This window comes from Branchiostoma floridae, chromosome 14, assembly GCF_000003815.2.
Source record: "Branchiostoma floridae strain S238N-H82 chromosome 14, Bfl_VNyyK, whole genome shotgun sequence".
NCBI classification, from domain to species: domain Eukaryota; kingdom Metazoa; phylum Chordata; class Leptocardii; order Amphioxiformes; family Branchiostomatidae; genus Branchiostoma; species Branchiostoma floridae.
In genome coordinates this window covers 16,708,370-16,727,363 of record NC_049992.1, presented here as the reverse complement: position 1 = coordinate 16,727,363, position 18,994 = coordinate 16,708,370, and the positions used below count along the sequence as shown (strand labels likewise).

The 18,994-nt window shown below is 41.6% G+C and overlaps 2 protein-coding genes across 3 annotated transcripts in view; one reads left to right on the top strand and one right to left on the bottom strand.

Moving 5' to 3' along the window:
- LOC118431078 (N-acetylated-alpha-linked acidic dipeptidase 2-like) overlaps positions 1–1,654 on the top strand; it is a 38,629-nt gene extending 36,975 nt beyond the window's left edge. The window contains 2 exon segments of the mRNA XM_035842164.1: positions 362–454; positions 1,283–1,654. Of these exon segments, the coding sequence (XP_035698057.1) occupies positions 362–454; positions 1,283–1,460 (271 nt within the window). The 3' untranslated portion in view covers positions 1,461–1,654.
- A 10,295-nt stretch (positions 1,655–11,949) lies between these two features.
- Positions 11,950–18,994, bottom strand: part of LOC118430548 (receptor-transporting protein 4-like) — a 55,899-nt gene continuing 48,854 nt past the window's right edge. For both annotated transcript variants that reach the window (XM_035841483.1, XM_035841482.1), the window contains exon 4: positions 11,950–13,831. In XM_035841483.1, coding sequence (XP_035697376.1) covers positions 13,676–13,831 — 156 coding nt within the window. In that variant the 3' untranslated portion in view covers positions 11,950–13,675. The remainder of the gene's footprint in view (positions 13,832–18,994) is intronic.

Here is an 18,994-nt window from a genome sequence, read left to right as displayed (position 1 = left end):
AAAGGCCAGAGGGAGATTTGAGCCGCAGGAGCGCCAGGACCGAGGGTGATACAGAATTACCTGTGTTGTATTTTGTTCATATCATGCCAACCCTGCAAGAAAACTCAAGTTTGTCACATCAACTGCACATTGTACCAACAGCACTGTCAATTCGAACAAAAGAACCAGGCAAAGGAAAGAAGCAGTTGTTCAAATTTTCGACCTCACTGTTTCATCCATACAGCTCGGAGATTGTATGAAGTTGAACCTAAGCAGGAAAAGCCTTCAGAATTAAGACAAGCAATTTACAAAAAATCTACATATGTCGCAGAGGTATGAGGTCCCAAAGCTGATGTTGCCCTCCTTTCCTCTGTGCCTGCAGCCCCCTGTTGATCCGGAGCCACAACGACAAACTGATGCAGATGGAGAGACACATGCTGAACCCATCGGGACTCCCAGGCAGACCCCAGTACAGGTACGGACTTTATGGGAAGGTCTTCTCCTATATATTTAAAACATGATAGTCTTTCAAAAAGTATACTGCATGTACTAGTATATTTTACAGTGAAACCTGTACTGGTGACCACCTCTCCATTGGTGGTTCCTTAGATAATTGATGCAAGAATCAAAAATCCTAACCATAGTTAGGGTGTTGTGTTGCCGTAACATTAGGGTTTTTGTAACAGAATAAAGAGCTTCTGGGTTCAAATCCCCTGACATGCCACCAATGTTGTGCTCTTGGGACTTTCCTCACTCCAAGCATCTGTAAAACTAAGTACCTGACTTAAGTTGCAGAGGTAAAACTAAAACGGAGAGCGATGGGCTCCACCTTTCAATACCATGCCCTCGACATAGTGGATAACAACCCTCTGCCCCTGAGGCCTCAAAAAGACTGTAGGACTACCTCTGCCTGTAGGACTGTAGGACTACCTCTCCGGGTCGTTCGGTGTAATATAACCAGCTGCTGCCGCGCCGCGTGCCTGCGAAGCTGGTGTGTTACGCCGAACGGCGGTTGTACCGGCTATATAGATACAGATACAGATGCCTTTACCTTATACTTACATGAGTATATCAACATACTCAACTTGCCTTCTCAAACATGAGACCCCCATTTTACGTCCCTTCCAATGATGCTGCAGCCCAACCAAGTTGCCCTACCCAGGATTAGAACCAGGGTCTCCCCTGCGTTACCAGATAATTAAAACCAGGAGCTCAACTGTGAGGCTGCTACCAGTTGAGCTACAGGGACATCCAATTGAAACATTTCTGTTTCCATTACTCATCCATGTGTGTTGCACTGCAGACATCTGGTGTTTGCACCGAGCCAACACGACTCCTACAGCGGTGCCACCTTCCCCGGGGTGGTGGACGCTATAGAGGAGGGGGACTGGGTAGCTGCTCATCAACAGCTGTCAATCATCACTGTCACCATCGAATCAGCAGCCAAGAACATGGACGATGGAGCCATCAAAGGGCCTTGACCAATCAGAGGAGAGTGAGATTTAAGTTGTCCAATCAGATGTAAAAACTTGTGCTGGACAGAATTATGCAGTGTACATTTTGTTTTCATTTTCTTTTATTTTGGGGCCAGGAGGGTCAGACAGTATTTTCTATATTTGTTTTGCTGCATCCCTTTTATTTGGATTTCTAAGTAATTTTTCTTCCCTCCTTTTATTTTTGGCATAATAGGCATAATTCGTAACTTGAAAGTCGATTTCAATGGTGCAGTAATTTATGTATCTACAGTAATCATGAATTTCATCAATAAATGATGTGCCAATTCTTGATTGATGTCCAGAAGGCTGCTAGCTTCTCTGATTGGCCAGAGTGCCAGCCAATGGGAAGAGGGGTTAACAATTATTGACCAATCCCATCACACAATACAGGCCAATAAAGTTTTCTTGTGAAAACTATTTTGTACAGGGTGATATAGGGTTGATGCAAAGTTATAAAAAACAAACCAATTTGATTGATAATTTGTATTATTTTTCAACAAAGGTAATAAGGTGAGGCAATAGAAAGAAATTAAAGGGGAAAGCTAAGTAGCAGTAGGCAAAGGTGTGATAAACGTGTTAGGCTCAGTACTTCCTTTCCGTCATTGCTCATTCTTTCAGACCTTTGTAGTGGCACAGAATGCTGCAAGTTTTCTTGCTGTTTCAGTAGTAGGGTATATTTTTACAGTGAGGAATTTCTAGCCCTCCCCCTACCTCTAAGAACACTTCACGTCCACTACAGCCCAAACTAAGTTGCCCAACCCAGCATTGAACTGTGGTCTCCAATTTTTTGTTTTAAACCAGGAGCTCAACTGTGAGGCTGCTACCAGTTGAACTACAGAGACTTAGATTTCAATAAAGAGAAGAACAGTATTACTGAAAGCAGAAGCTTCAGGCCTTTGACATAACTCAAAGTGAGTTGTCAAGATGGCTTCATCATCTATACTACTACTAGTCTCAATAAGATACTTACCCTGAATCCTTATGTTGGTATTACTTACTTACAGGTCATGGAGACTTAAAGTAATAAAAGACTTGACTGATGACTACTTTTTTTAAACAAACTGTGAAACTTGCAGTGGTTTAAAGAAGACAATTATAGCACAACATTGTGCTATTTGTGCACGAGTTGTTTTGACGAGATTAGTAGCAAAAACGTTTGTCAGAGTTTCTTTATTTGAGAGATGTTATTTGCGATGTGAAGGTGTTTATCAGAAATACCAGTATATGGTGTTGATGTGCTGATGTCACCTTTTGGAATGATAATTGTTTTAGGTCATAACTGGGCGCCGGGCCGTGATAACATTCTGTGCAAGTGTTCCGGACTGGAACATATTTCACAATATCCCACGTGTACTTGTATCCCACAGACTTCCATCAAATAATTCAAGCACACTTTCAGAGTTGGACAAGTTTTCGAAAATTCACTTGTCCTATTGGGTAAGTACATAAAAAATTTACCTCCCGGAAACAAATTTTCACTTGCCCAAAATTTGAATCGTTTTCTATGCATATTATTGGTTGGGTCAATTTTTCTGTGTTGACCAATGCTTGATGCCATGACCGTGAAAAGTAACAAGCATATCAAAGTCTCACTCATTGGAAATTCTTGCCCAATGGGCAATTTCACTTGCCCGGGACAATAGGGCTACTGGACTTGTCCAACCCTGACCCCAACCCTGTGTGCCTGGTTGCCGCTACTGAAAATTGCCAGATCCAGCCCTTGGAATTGGTGGTTTTGCAGTGTTTCTGTTTGAAGACACCAAAAAACTTCTGGCACATTTTGCAGTGTTTTCATATGTTGTATTAAGTTTTCCTCTTTTTTTTCATACTGTTACCGATGATTGAGCTGGGAAAGGGAAGCTAACAACAGATTAATTTATTTCTGCTCAGAAAAGCGTCCAATCATGATAACCATCAACTTTATTGTACCACTGGTAAAGACAATGAAATGGGCACTTAATATCAGATGTCAGGCAGTGTTCAATTTTAAACAATCATAATATGAAAGACTTGTGCAAATGGTGATTAATTTAATTGACTAAATGATGAGGGACAAGTTTTTATTGAGATTGCAATTGAACAAAAGTGTACGAAATAGTTTTTTTTCCAGTTGAAAATGTGGTCAGTGTACAGAACATTTGTGACTAAATATAAATATGTTGTTTATGATGCAAATAAAGACATTGACATAGACAGGGCACTAAAAGATGTGCACCAAGCATACCCTACTATAGCCCATCTCCTGTTTGGTACAGTTTTCACTGTAAAGAAATTTGGTCTCTTGGTGAAACTTGTACATGTACTTCTTTGGACATTTAAGTATTGAATCTGAAGCCTTGTCTCATATGGCAGGATGTAGAAAGAACCAACTGCAGTGTTTTAAAAACTTTGTACCTGCCACGTGGAGTCACATTGGTGTAACAGTTAGTATGTTTGACCAAGAACTCTGAGGTCCTGGGTTTAAATCCTCTGTCATGCCGCAAATGTTGTGGCATGTCAGGGAAAAGGCACTTTACACAACTTTCTTTCCTCCACCCAGGTGTAAAACTGGGTATCATCCAATACCACATTTTTGACACAGTGGATAACAACAAACTGTCCATACAGCCTCAAAAAGGCTATAGGTTTACCTTTACCTCTACCATAGTTTTGAAGGCAGTCATTTGAGTACTGTTTTTCTAAATTGTTGTGTACGTGATACTACAGCAGGAGAAAGAGTCAGTCTCCCTCACCTTTCTGTCAGTATTGTGTTACCAGGCAGCTGTCAGTTGTGACTTAAACATTTTGTATTTTGTTCTACTGATGAATGTTTAAACAGTTACTCTCCAACAGAGGTTAGGCTTTGGCTGTTTTTTGACATTTTTAGGCATTTTTATCAGGCTTCTATGTTGTACTGTTTTGTTGATGTCTCGCAGCCTAACCTCTGCTTGGAGGGTATAAACAGTGCCAATATTGCTGTGTACTAGTGATGTGTGCAACAAGGATACTTCTCATACCTACAATGTTCTATTGTTGTGTTCTAATGGCAGTGGTGTGTACCACAAGGATACTTCTTGGACCCACATTGTTGGATTGTTGTGTTCTAATGGCAGTGATGTGTACCACAAGGATACTTCTTGGACCCACTATATTGGATTTCAAGTTAGGATTTGTTGAATTGTTCAAAATTGATCTTTAACATCTTCCTGTAAAAGGTAACAACTAGCCCTTCAGACCTGGAAGACATGGTAGAGAGTGCAAAACAGAAACTTAACTTGTTTATTGTCTTGTGACATGAGATCAGTATTTGTATATTTTTGATATGTGTGCATCCATCTTGCCTGGTATTATGTGTGAGCTATGCAGCTTTCATTACACGTGTAACCGTTTTGTGCCAAGTAACAACAAAAGCATGGTATGTAGTCCTTTCAAGAAATATATATATTTGAGAAAAGAAGACTTTATTTTAGCCACAGGACGTATAAAACAGCCGTATGGCTGCCCCATATCCTACTTTGGTCAGATAATAGATAAGTAAAGACATTTTGGGGGATTCAAGGGAACTTGTAACTTTCCTTAATCATTTAACTTGGGTATGGATCAGTTTTGAATCATAAAGTTGCTAACAAGGTGTAACAATTTATCCGTTGTATTGAGTTTTTATTGAGCGCAGAAAGTTTGTTGAATTTACGATGTGTACAGTTGATTGGTGACAAATCGACAATTAAAGATGTGTTTTCACAAGACATTTGTACTTTTTTGTAAAGAAAGATAATTTACGCATACAACCGCTAACGACAAAAATTGTCATCAAGGGCATGCGTAGAATGTTGCATATAGTCTGCTAAGGATCATTCAGGAAAATGTTATTGAAGGTTCATACTGCAGTTCTGTTGCTTTCCGCAATGTAACGTTTTTGTTACAGTGATGAAGAAAGTGGTAAAAAAAGGCCGACATTAAACGGACGGAATGCGGCAGTCAAATATTAAAAGAAAAACATATGAAAGGATATAACATGTAAAATGGTTGTGGCGGCTCTTGCCACGTTTAAACTTAAGAGTAGGACTTAGTCCCGTGGACGCAAAAGCTATCGGAAACGTTTTAGCATGTAGGTCACCAATTACAACAGAAGGTTGGGGTTTTCAGTACCAAGGACAGAGCAGTCGAATCATTACTAATACGAAATGCACGTTATGTAAAGAAAAGTACCCCACGCAGAAGCTATAGAAAACGTTTAGTGGGGGAAACGTTATCTGATTGGAAGGTCGGGCCATAACTACCACATTCAGCACCAAGGACAGGCACTGAACTCAATGCACGTGGTTTTAACGGTCACTAGGTATATAAAAAAACGCCCCGGATGTGGTCCCTTGCACTTTTTTTCTGGTTACGGAGGTAATGTAATATGATTGGAAGGTCGGGCCATAACTACCACATTCAGCACCAAGGACAGGCACTGAACTCAATGCACATGATTTACACAGTCAGTAGGTCTGTTGCACTTTTCTGCTTACGTTGAGTTTACATATTTAGGACCAACCAAAGCGTGTTCGGGTATCTTCAGACATTTTAGCTATTTAAGTATTTGTTTACTCATTGTTTCATTCCACACGTAAATAGTCGGCGTATTTAGGTAAAACTATAAGTTTATACGTTATAGTTTGATTTGAAAGCAGACTGTAGACGACAGTGCTCCCGTAGTCCATTTTGACAGTGCGTACCCTCAAGTAACCCTTCAGAGGAGGCATTGATCTGTTATAATGCGATAGTGACGACGCTATGTGTCTACGTGCGGCCGGTGTCCGATGTCAAGCCAAATTTCTGCCAAACATTTACCCCGACAGTTCTTGACGATTTCCAGTACCCCTGACGGGATAGACGTGTATCACATTGGTGGGGCTTGGTTATTTCAAGCGGAATTCGGATTTTTTGCAGATGGGTCGTTCTGTGAAAGCTAACTAACCCAAACCGTAACTCCAATCACGTGCGCTACCTCACGGCACAAAAATCTGGCGGAGCACAAATTTGTTGTGACACCGGGCACATGACGCGCACAGAACGCGGCAGTTTGCTACACCCAGTGTTTCCCGGGTGTTGGAAAATTTAGCATCCGCCCACGCTGAGGTGTTACCCCGGGAAGGCGGGCAAACAAACCCCGCCGGCTGACAGCCATGACGTCATACCTTGCGTCATGGCAGGTATTTATAAATACCAGCATGCTGCCGCCATGACAAGGGACAAACCATTAATTATTGAGATTCGGTACCACAGCCATAAAACCTTATTTAATTCGCTCTTACACTTTTGGGAGGAAATTTATTTTGAAACGTTTCATTGGGAACAGAGTTACACTTAAAGATGAATCGATTAATGTTTTTTGTGAAAACTCAAACAACAGTTACCGTCGCCTTTGGTGGCACTATTGTTCATAAGGTTTTGGTTAGCTGGCGGTCAAATTGTTCTCACTCTTTCTGTAATCTATAATCCTGAGAGGGCATCTCGGTTAGGACTGCACCTATCTTTCGGAAGGGACGTAAACACGGGGAAGGGCTAGTACCCCCCTTGTAAAAAATATACCATGCTACAGAACCGTAAGCTGCCCTATGTTACACTGTGCACTACAAGGATCCAAACGAATACAAACCATGAGAATATTACTAACATGTAGCTTAATCAAGCTGGTTAAACTGTACCCAAGAACTTGTTTCAATATCACACAGCCCCTCACAAGCAGTAGTGAACCGTCCCTGTGGCGAGACCTTTAATTGTAAAGTGCGTCACTCTGACGTCAGTGCCTTCACAGGCACAAAGTGGCGGCGGAGATAAGCCGTGTACATGTGTTCTAAAACCCATTACAAGTAATTTCATATATAAATCGCACTTGTCCCAGCAAAAATCAATATCCCTATCCATGAAAAAGCTAATACCTATGATTATGGCGATTGTTATCACAAGCTTTCCACTGTACTGTGACTTCTGGGCAGCCTTACAACATGATTGTTGATCTGGTTTAAATTTAATCATTTGTGAATAAAAAGGCAGAAATGGACGTATTGACGCACGAGCGTAACTGTACCTTAAAGCGTGATTTCCGTTCGTTCTTTGTCGGGTTTGATTGAATTACCGCTTCAAAACACCGGCAAATCCTCTTGTCCTCAAGGGACGAGACATCGGGAGAAAACTGGCGAAGGTAACGTTGCAACTCATGGGGGATGCTGTATGTTTGCAGTAGTCAGGGGTTGGTGGAGGAGATATAGAGGGAAAGAGGGCGAGTAAAATGAGAGGTAGCAAAGGAGGGAAAAACGAGGGAGGGAGGGGGAAGAGAGGAAGACAAAGGATAGAAGGAATGGATGAAGTAATAATAGAGTATCTAGATTTACGATCATTCACATTGTAACACAGAACAAGTTTCTTCTTACACAGCAATATGATAAAGATCGACACTCCTTGACCTACCTCGTGAAATCGCATGATAGGTAGGGCCCCTGGGGGGGGGCAGTAGACTGTCCTCTGTAGCCGGTATTGATCCAACGACGTTCCAGACATAACAAAGTACTTTTGAATAGCTTGGAAGCCCTACAGAACTTTTACCAACTATTTTAATAATAGCCACGCTGTTTTCTCTGTACGTACGATGACACTTGGGCAGTAGGCCGGTATCCAGCCGTATTATAGCTCCAGAGTCTCTTCTTTCCTGTCTGTAAATTTGAGAAGAGAACAGAGGATACTCTGGCGCTATAGTACGGCTGGAAACCGGGCTACTTGCAAATTGGACAGAGCTTCCGTCCATTTCAAGTGTACAAACTCCTGTATACATACGACTCATGCATTCACACTGCCAGGAACTGGTGATCTCCTAATCAGTATAGAGCGGAGCTACCTGTAAACTTTTTCACTACTTTTACATAACAATGGTTACTGCTCTTGTACATTTTAGTGCTAAACTTCATATTTGTATTTTAATTGTTTTCCGTTGTTCACTTGTATGGCGACTTGGCTTTCTTCCAGCAACGATCGCAATGGAGGAATGACGTAATATTATTAACTACATGAATGACATTTTCTCAAAGTACTTTAGGATACGTTGACCTTTCATGGAGAGCTACATTCGACGCGCGTCGTTGCATTCGCTCTTAAGTTATTGTCTGTGGGAGGACATTAAGTAATAAATATCTGTAAATTGCTGTCATCAAATAACACTTTCTGTCGTGACATCACCGTTAAGATCAAGGTTCTTGTATCACTTTACTTGAGGAGCTTCTTAAAGTTCTTGTACGTGTACGTTCTTACAGGATGTCACATTGCGAGGTCTTCTGAGATCTTATCTTCTGAGATCTATTGTTACTGGGCCGAAAACAATACTCCGTTTGACAGACGAAAAACGCCCCCACCCCGAACATGGTCCACAATTATCCAACATAATTTGGGTAAGTGGGGAAGTTTATTTGTTACTAAAGTACTTCCTTATACTTAATATCAACTATTGTAAGTACTAATATTCATTTCCCTGACATTGAGAGAAGGGATATCTTGTCGTCATTTACTAGACGGAACTAGCTGCGTTGATTTCTATGTAGATAATTGCTTTGGTACCTTTATCTGTACCAAATGTATCTATTTTCAGATATAAAATGAGAAAATTATACAATTCTCTTTCTGAACTCTGAACATATTTGTGTCAGACAAGAATAATAAACAAACGCAGACGACTCGGACAGCAAAAGCATACTTTACTAATGCCATTGATGTGCAAATACAAACGTTGTTAGACAATTATTGGAATGCAGCATTACGTTACAGGCATATGCAACAATATCACAAGTAAATACCATATACAATATACTTCAAGAAAGATTGATGACATTGCCTACCAGTACACAGATATTGAAACGCTACTCTTGGTCTTTGCGCATGCGCCAACAATACAAGGTATAGAGCAAACGACAATTTGGCGGTTACCATGGCACTGTCCAATCGAGTCCATGCACACAGATGACGTAGCACAAGGTTTGTATTGCTTGTTGGTGCAGCAAGATTTCTCCGACATCGATTGACTTTTTTAACGGACAACCACAAATGCAGTGTTGCAGCTCGGTAGCAACACTTTCAACCTCACAGGTACAACAAATTTTAAACATTTCAGACTGCGCTAGTTGTGACGTCAGCTGCATTACATGGGCACTTGCCAAAGTTTTACACAATTCAATCTTTACTACGTCAGGGAAAAAAGCCACAAGCATTTGGTCCACAAGTACGTTCTTAACCACATATAGACGATGACAATATAGGCAGCTATCAGCACCAAAGTTCACAATATTACACATCGTGATGACCTGTCACAACTATTCGATTACAACTGCTGTATTCCCAGACGGAAATGACGTCATACCCGGATATTACGCCATTTTCATTAGAATCAAGTTCAAGGTTTTTAAGGCATATTGTGGTGGCTACTTAAGTTTATACTTTCCGTATCAAAATGACATTCTCTGTGGATTCTACCTCCTCTTCCAGTGTAAAAGTAAGAAAGCTCTCTGTTGTCTTTCGTATAAAATCCTCTGAAACGAACCCAATCCTTGGAGCCTTCTCTCCTATCTTCTCTAGCATCTACAATTTAAGATCACGATTGATTTCCGAACCTCTCGTTGTCTAAGGTCTTACCCAGTTCCTCCTGTCTTGGCCATAAAATGTACAGAAACGGAATAAGTTACATCTTAGGGGTAATACCATGTTCTGATACTTTTTCCTTTGGTATTACCACCTCTATGTACAAACACAATGGGCTTGGGAACGAGACTATATGTGACGTCATGGTCTTAAAGAGGTGTAAACGACCGTTAAAGGTTTTGTATGATCTTTCGTTCAATAAATGGGATAGGTGAATCAACCGAGCCTGTAAATGTTTGGGGGAAAGTGGCAACAGTGACTAACTTTTTCATTTTACCTACTGTAACCAATGGAATTCTAGATCAACAGAGACGGGGGGCATCATAGTCTTTCTGCAAATGATGATCCTCTGCGTAAAGTGATGTCAGATGGATTGCCCATTCATTGACAAATAATGGAGTTGGTCAGTCGGAAATTTGGCTGAATGCATATTTTTGTGTTGGAAGTTTAATTCAACTTTAGAAGTAAGAAGTTGGAATAAAAGATTCTATTAGCCAAAAAAAAGCCCGCGAAAAGGGGTGACGTCACAAACGGCCTCGGCCTTCGCGCCATTCTAAAACGCTATTTTATCCTCGTCCCTGTTACAAGTATTCCTTTGGACAATTTTCTGAAGTGAACTATGTACACACCTCACTTGAGATCAAGTCTCGCCAATAACTTAAGGGAAAATTAATAAACTCCATCCACACTATCCTCTGTAGTTGTCACAAAACCTGTCCAATTCTTCATGCCTTCACAAAATGAAGAAATCTTCTCTCCGATACTGGTAATAACAGGTCTGCGTCTTACTTATGGTACATTGCAGTAGAAAAATAAATCAGCATCATTTTTTTTCTTATTTTGGCCTTGATGTGTTTGGCAACATTGTGATAACATACTGTACTGTATGCTGAATGAAGTCTCTGGTTGGAGCAATTTTCGACATATCCAAATTTCCCGTCTCTCATATCTCTGTGGTGTTGTGGTTCCAGTCACTACATTCTTTTTTTGAAGGAAACCTAGCTGCATAGTAACAGAATGATGTTGTTGGCACAAAATGGAAAAGGAATAGGGAGACGTATATAAAATACTTACGTTGATCTTCAAATAAATTTTCCCATTCTTTTTATGAGTTGGCAATGATTAGAATGGATGGGTGGAAAACGACCCCCTCCCCCCTGCGTTCAAGTTATCAATAATCAGTTTTTTAGCATTCTTACATAGGAGAAATGAATAGAAGTTTTGATCAAAGAAAATAAACAACGATCTAAGTCCTCATACACCCTCCGTTCCACTAGGGCGGCGCGATCGCGATTTGACCAAGCGCTCCACTAATTTCATAGATAGAAAAGACTCATTTTGCGCTTTCCATGTCTTCTTAGCTTTTCAGTCATCCCTTTACAGTTTGCACAATACTCCTATTATGAAGTCAGGAGTCACACAAATCCGATTTTGACCGCAGTGAGATCGCAGCAAGGTCGCAGGATGATCGCCGTCAAGTGGAATAGAGCTGCTGAAATTTACGGAAGGTGACGCTTTCTGAAATTGTCACTTTTTTTCAATTTCACTGTTTGCACATGTCACAAAATAGGAATTTTATATCAGTCGCCATAGAATTTGATGGGACACATTTTGTAGAAGTAAACAAACAAACAAATAGAGTAGTTCATAATATCAACTTATGCATACTAAGAACAATACTTAGTTAGGCCATGTCTTTTTGGTTATATGCAAGACATCCACGCCTGAATCATTTTCGTCTCTTTCTAAATAAAAAAACGTTTTCGACCGCACTATAAATCATGCAAAACAGCTTAAACAGATAAACAAATTGAAGAAAAAGATATTGGAAAGGGATATGCCAAAGCCAAAGTGAAAGAACGAAAATGAAAACTCTATTGTTCGGTAAAACATACTCTGTGTTTAGTCATATGTTCAACCTTCCTAACCACTTAGATGTCATAGCGTTTTTGCCAAACTTTTATTTCGTTTATACTAGTTTTATTTCGCACGCTCGCATCAACTTTGGGGTCCCCAGAGGATGTCATCCATGTAATCGAGTCAACATGGCCTAAATCATAATACTGTAAATACTACACACGATATATTTAATTCATATCTCATTTGAAATGACAAGGCAGACCATGGTTCTTAAACCTTTGGACATTACCCCTTTCCTACAGCGTCCGCCCTTACAATACAAGCTTATATACCATTGACATTGCTTTATGAGTGTTAGAACTATGCCCTCAGCCCCAATGCTAAAAATCACCCTACATTGCAAAATGCGTGTCAGTTTTAAAAATCACAAACGTAGAAATATAACATTTTCACGTAATTATCAATTGAGAAGCTCGCTTAGTCTCAACCACCAACTTTGTGGCTTCGCCAACCATTTCGCTTCAGTTCAAGACATTGTCACTGACTTGTGTCCATTTGTTTGGGCTCAACCGATTGCGCGCGCTGTGTTCTTTTGCGCATGCGCTATATCAATATCTAGGATTTTCATAACATCACATATTCGCATGAATATATGCAAATGGTCAAGTCCAAACGAAATGGACAACAGACGTTCTTTATATTTTTTTTGCACACGATTTAACAACTTATTAAGTCAAATCACTAAAATTCAAAAAGGAAAAGTTTCAACCGTGAGGCTACGGAACACCGTGGAATCGTGTCAGTGGCACGAGTGGCATTTTGATGAGGACAGAGGGAGCGCTGTGGTATACCCCTCCCTTAGTTATAGATATAGATATATACATACAAACACAGTGCCTTACCGACCAACAAAGAATCACACTACGCTGAGATTTAAGCGATAAAACGACCAAATGGTTGTTTTCGTGAATAGTTGGTAATTCTCACTACAGCAAAAATACCCAAATGTCCCAAATATTTAAAGATGGCGGTTGATGCCTTGCATGTAAGCTAGAATGATAGCGAATAGGTAACAACCAATGCGATGCTTCGCGAAGCGGATATCCAATGAGATGATAGCCAATAGCTGGTAACCAATAGGGTGACAGTTCGTAACTGACACCCAAATGATGATAGCCATTGGCTGTCACCTCGAGCTGACATCCAATAGACAGCTAGTCAAACTTTGCCTACCAATAGCTCATAGCTAACAACCAATAGCTGATGTCCAATCGGAGGCCAGCTAGCCATGCGTTCATATGAAATGGTAAAGCGTATGTCTAATCAACTTGAGGTTGGTAGGAAATACAGTAAAAATTGGGGTACGTCCATCCTATATCATACTAGAGTTGTATTACAGCATAACTATCCCACACCCAAACCTTTATCACCAATAATCTTCAGTTAAGTCGAGATAAAAGTACTCGCCAAGAGACTGTAAGCAAAGAGAGCCCAGCTCAAACATCTAGTATAAGGGACAGCTAGTAAAGCCGGAGTAGTTTTCTAATCTGTAATTCTATTGGTCGGTTTGGCATTGGAATCAACCAATGATATTATAGTTTCACCTGCCCTCGTGATTGATCACAGTGTGTATAAAAACGTATGGCTACGCATGGATAGCCTGGTGTGGCAGACACCTCCGGGGCGCCGCCGCTCTAGTGCGCGTTGGTGCACTCGCCGTCCTTACAGGCCTGGCACAGTTCGGCGTTGTGCTGGGTGCGAGGCTTACCCGGCCGGCGGTCCTGTCTGAGGGGCGGCTGGTAGAAGCCGTAGTACGTCTGCCCCACGCGGTTGTACACGTTCCCTAGCACCTGGGGAGGATGGATAACAACAGGACATTTTATAGATACCTCGAAATCAAAGATCTCACACCTTTGTGAAATATTTAGATCATTTTCGGAATCTTGTTCTTGTTTTATTCATTATTGTGAATTACTCGCTAATTCTGTCTCGCAACTTTGAAACTAACACACACGCACGCACAAACACACACACACACACACACACATACACACACTCACAAACACATATACATACACACACTCACACATACATACACGCACGCGCGCGCACAAACACACACACACACACAGAGGCACACAGGTGACGGGCACACCAAAAACAAAACCTCCATATTCATGGGTGGAAAAAGTTAGTTAGACTTTCTACCATTACCGCCAGGTGTCGCTGTGGCAGCTTACTTCGTCCTTGACTTTTGTACGTAGCAATGATCTCAACATTTATTTGATCTGAATGACCTCTTTGGGGCCTGCCGCTTCCTCTAAGACAATAAGGTGCAATACGGCATCCGACTATAATGAATCAACGTATTTCAAAGCGTTTAGGAGTACAGCCAAACCTGGTCAAACAACCACCTGGCGCAGGTAACAACCTCCAGTCACAAGCCATATTAGAACTCTCACGTCTATTTTATATACTCAACCCCAAGCAACCACCTGTCCTCACTAACCGTTTTTCTTAGCCCTTTGAGTGGCTGCTGAATTCAGGTTTGTCTGTACCGCGTATTGACGTCAAAGCGAACCAAGAGGAACGACTTGCAAAGCACATATCGTCCTCCAGCCTTTCGCCGTTGATAAAATGACACGAGAAGTGATATGAATGTTTGTTGTTTTGAAAGAGAAACGCGCCGAACTAGCCCTGACTCATATTTCCGGGTCTTCTTCTAGATCCCACCAAGCAATGATTACGACAATCATTACTTGGTGGTATCTAGAAGAAATGTGTCAAGAAAGAATGTCTTGACACCAAGAAATTTGATATAACAACCCCGAAAAGATATCAAAATCAGACGTTCTGCTGCAGTGCCGTTCAAAGCAACTAGAGGGCCCATAGGCGACCTTGACCTTCGTTTCCCAAACCTTACCCACCTACTCCATCCATAGTTAATCTAGTTGTCCATTACACAGACAGACAAATACACAAACGAACGGCACAGAAAAAAATAACCTTCTTTGCAAAATTACTAAAGAGACCATAGAGTCGGTAAAAAGTTCATATTAACAACAAAGGAAGACTGTTCCTTTTCCTTTTCCTTTCATTTTTGTTGTCAGGATACAACAGTCAAATTTCGCGTATTCATGAGTTGATGTAACGCTAGTTCACCTTCTTCCGCGAGGTAACCTATATCCGTTGGTTTATAAAACATGGTATTTCGGGATGTGAAGAAGACGGATGGTAGTCACAAACTGCAATTTTTCGAAAATGTTGCAATTTGAAACCACCTTCCGTCGAATTGATAATCATAAGTAAACAGCCTTTCTGAATACAACGGATATAGGTTACCCCGCGGATAAAGGTGAACTAGCGTTACATATCATCATTACGGCAGGACTAGGCGTTAAACACACCATGCCAGAGGAACGACCAGTGTAGACTACTGGATTGTTATAAGTTATAAATCACGCAATGTTTTGTGCAAGAAAACACAGGTTATTGACATCACCGGAAACTAGCGGATCCCAACGGAATCCCATAAAAGGGCAACGACTCCGACTCTTTCCGTGTCAGCTTGCCCCATTGGTCTAACGTTTCAGGTGTTTCTTAGATTAAAACATTGACGTCTAACGATGACGTTGAGCAGTTTTCAATGCAGCACGAGACGGGATCTCCCCAGGGGCCGTGGCTCCCGCGGACGGTAATTTCCCCTTCCGCTGTGGACTGCACCCGTCAGAATTGTCAGACGACTTTTTTTTGCGTCAGTCGGGCGATTCAGTTTCCATGGTTATTACCTAATAAGGGCAGATCAAGAGAGTTTGTCGTCCTGTAAAGGTCCGGCTTTACACAGTCGATAATTGTCATCACCTAAAGAAATGGTATCAAGATCCCATTGCTGGTTCACCGCGAAGAAATCCTTGGAGATGCCCCGTCTCTGACGTCAGACCCCGGGCTCTCACGCACTTCCGCGCGCCAGACATGGTCGGGTGACGCACTTGTGACGTCAACAGCTCCCCCAACAGATGATTTTACCCAACGCAGCTTCAATTGTCGGGGATTCTTCAATGTGTTTTTTAGCCCCTGGTCGAAAACTACGCATCCTGTCAAGTCATCAGACCCCTCCTTAAGGATCGCCAAAGACGCTCCGGTCCTGATCCTAAGATTGACCCATCGCGAAAATAAGGGCAGGAAGATTCTGAAATGTAATCACGTCATTGCCGGGGCTTGGAAGTTTTGAAAACGATGTTAATCTTTTCCGGAGGTAATAAAGCTTCATCACAGCTGGCAGTGTTCTGTATACGATACCCTCCAATCCACGGTAGCAGAGAGAAATTTGTTACACCTGTCCTCAGATAGGGTCAAGTCAGAAGTTCTAGCGGTAGGCACGTGGGTTTACTGCTTCGTCGGTATTCGGGGCTAGCTGTTTTCCAATCTATTTATGCTGCTGGTGTATCGCTGAGTCCCCATGGTACAAAACGAGTGTACATATATTAATAACTAAGAATTACAATGAATGGATTGATGGTTCGCTTGAAGGAGGACTGTACTGCCATACACGTAAATTAAAGGAAAGACCTAAGACCAGTAAAAAAAATAAAATAATGATAATAAGAAGAGAGTTTAGCGAAAGAGGAATAAACTGTAATGGAAGTAAAGCACACTCACAAAGAAAGAAGGAAAAAAGATCACAGAGAATGCAGAATACAAAAAGAGGAACAAGCAAAGGAAAAGAGCTACAACAGAGAACACCCTAACAATTGTTCCTTAGTAATAGAGGAGGCTATGATTGAGAAAGAAACAGAAAAGGTGGTGAAATCATTAAGTATTGGCTTCCTTGTGTCAACCATTGTCCTAACTGGACATCTGTGTATTCTCTGTATGGCGGAAGTTGAAACCAAAGTGACTTTATCCGTGTGCTACATGTATGTGAGGCATTCAGTAGTTTCTGGACAATATATTCAGCACAACGTCGTTTCTACTTTTGTATAAGACGTGGGCCATTGTCCTGGTAATTGCCGACGTTATGCAGAGGACCGTGGCGTTGATTCCGGAATCACATGGATATGAGCACGTTGAGTTGAAGGCCATCCGATCCAAGATACACCACATGAACATACTCTGTAGTACAGAATCGCAGTGTTCCTGCAGATAACACATTTGACGCTAGATGACGCTCTCGGAGATAAGCAGGCAGATGTGTGATGTGAAAGACAGGGTGAGCTGCGCGCACAGGGTCATAGGTTGACTATACGTGATGTTATTGAGGCGATGATACTATACACACTACAAAGCCTCCCTTTTAAAAACATAAGGACCTGTGTGTGCCTTCTGCAAAAAAGATAATAAAGTACCAAGCTACCGGGGTATCTACCCAAAGACGGCATACCTAGTGCTCATATCAACGCGATAAAAGTACTGGATATGTTCACACGGTACCTGTCACCGCATCTGACGGGCGCCGTTGTCAGCAAGTAAATGGCCACTCCCCAAGCAGAGGTTTAGCTCCGGCTGTTTTTTTAATGTATGTGTATTTAAGCGTTTTTATCAGACTTTTTATTTGTACCAAAATGTCAAACGCGAGACATAACGAAAATGGGACAAAATAGAAAGCCCGGTAAAAAAAATGTCTAAAGAAGCCGGAGCCAAACCTCTGCTTGGAGAGTAGTATATGTCTAGAACACGTACATTCAGGAACGCAGCAAATCTTCCAAAACTACATACTGTAAATGCATTTAAGTTCGCGGGGATTTAATTTCGCGGTAGCGGGAAAATGGACTTTTCGCGGTGGTTTTAATTTCGCGGTAGAAGCATGCACTGTAGTCCCTTACTGTTATGGAAAAATATATACGTCTTTCTCTGTCCAACATGAAATGAAACGACTGTAGAAATCTTCTAGCATAGGTTACAGACGTCGTCGTATACTGAAAGGAGACGGTTTCATGCAATTACTTGTTTAAACATTAACTTTCCTTAACTGTCAAACAGTTTGATGAAGTGCCCTCCGTCCTGGTTAGTGATGGTTGAAGAGTTCTGATGTACGAGCGCGGTCACCCCTGTCACTCAACAAGCTTCTGGATCCAGGAATCGGTAACATAGGTCGTGCAGTCGTCGTACGATTTTGATGCGGTAGGATTTTCAAGCAGGCTGTGACAGAACCAACGAACTAGGATCCTAGACAGTTACTAGAAATTTTCTTCAAGAATTGACCTTTTTTAAAGGTAAGGTAGATACCTCCAAATTTTCGACGGCTGACAGTCCATCTTGTTCACGGAGAATGACCTAGTCTCGATCTCGCGAGAGAGCGCGAGACTAGATCAGGCTTACGTACATGTAGATCATCTGCCCCCTTCCCCCTGCCTTCTTTAAACACAGTTATTGCTTAATGAAAATTTGGAGTAACTGTATTCATACGATCCTAGACAGCCTATTGTGTTGCAAGACAGCTGTACTCCGAATGAAACATGCACGGCTGTCCCAAATCACGCCTGAGGTTTAATAGCGATCGAACGACGACCGCACGACCTTTGTGACCGTGCCCTAACGCAGTGCTGGAGTCACGCATTTACTTGACTACTTCAGGTCCCTTACCATCAATACGTCGTGTAGACCCGTCGGAATATTTGTTGAGTTAACCTTTTCTGTCATCTACCGACACGGATGTATTCTTCCAGTGCATGTAGAAACCGGTCGGTCTCAGCGTTTTGTGCGTGTATTTGTGGACTTACCCCATGCTTACTAACGGGCTTACGAAACGCAAACAAACGGTTGATGCGTCCTGAGTACGCATTTTCTTTACTCTTCTCATTTTCATGGATGAAAGGGGAGAGAGAAAACGTTGGACACTTGAAAGGCGTATGACATCTTGAACTGAAAGCGTTCAAAACGCATGGAACGCTGACCCGGACCACATATCTGCTCGGTGAATTATGCTAGGGTGATCTTTTTGAACCGACGCCAGGCAGTTTGCAGAAGCAAAAAGCATAACATAACAGACAACAAAACACACCGGTAAACACCCG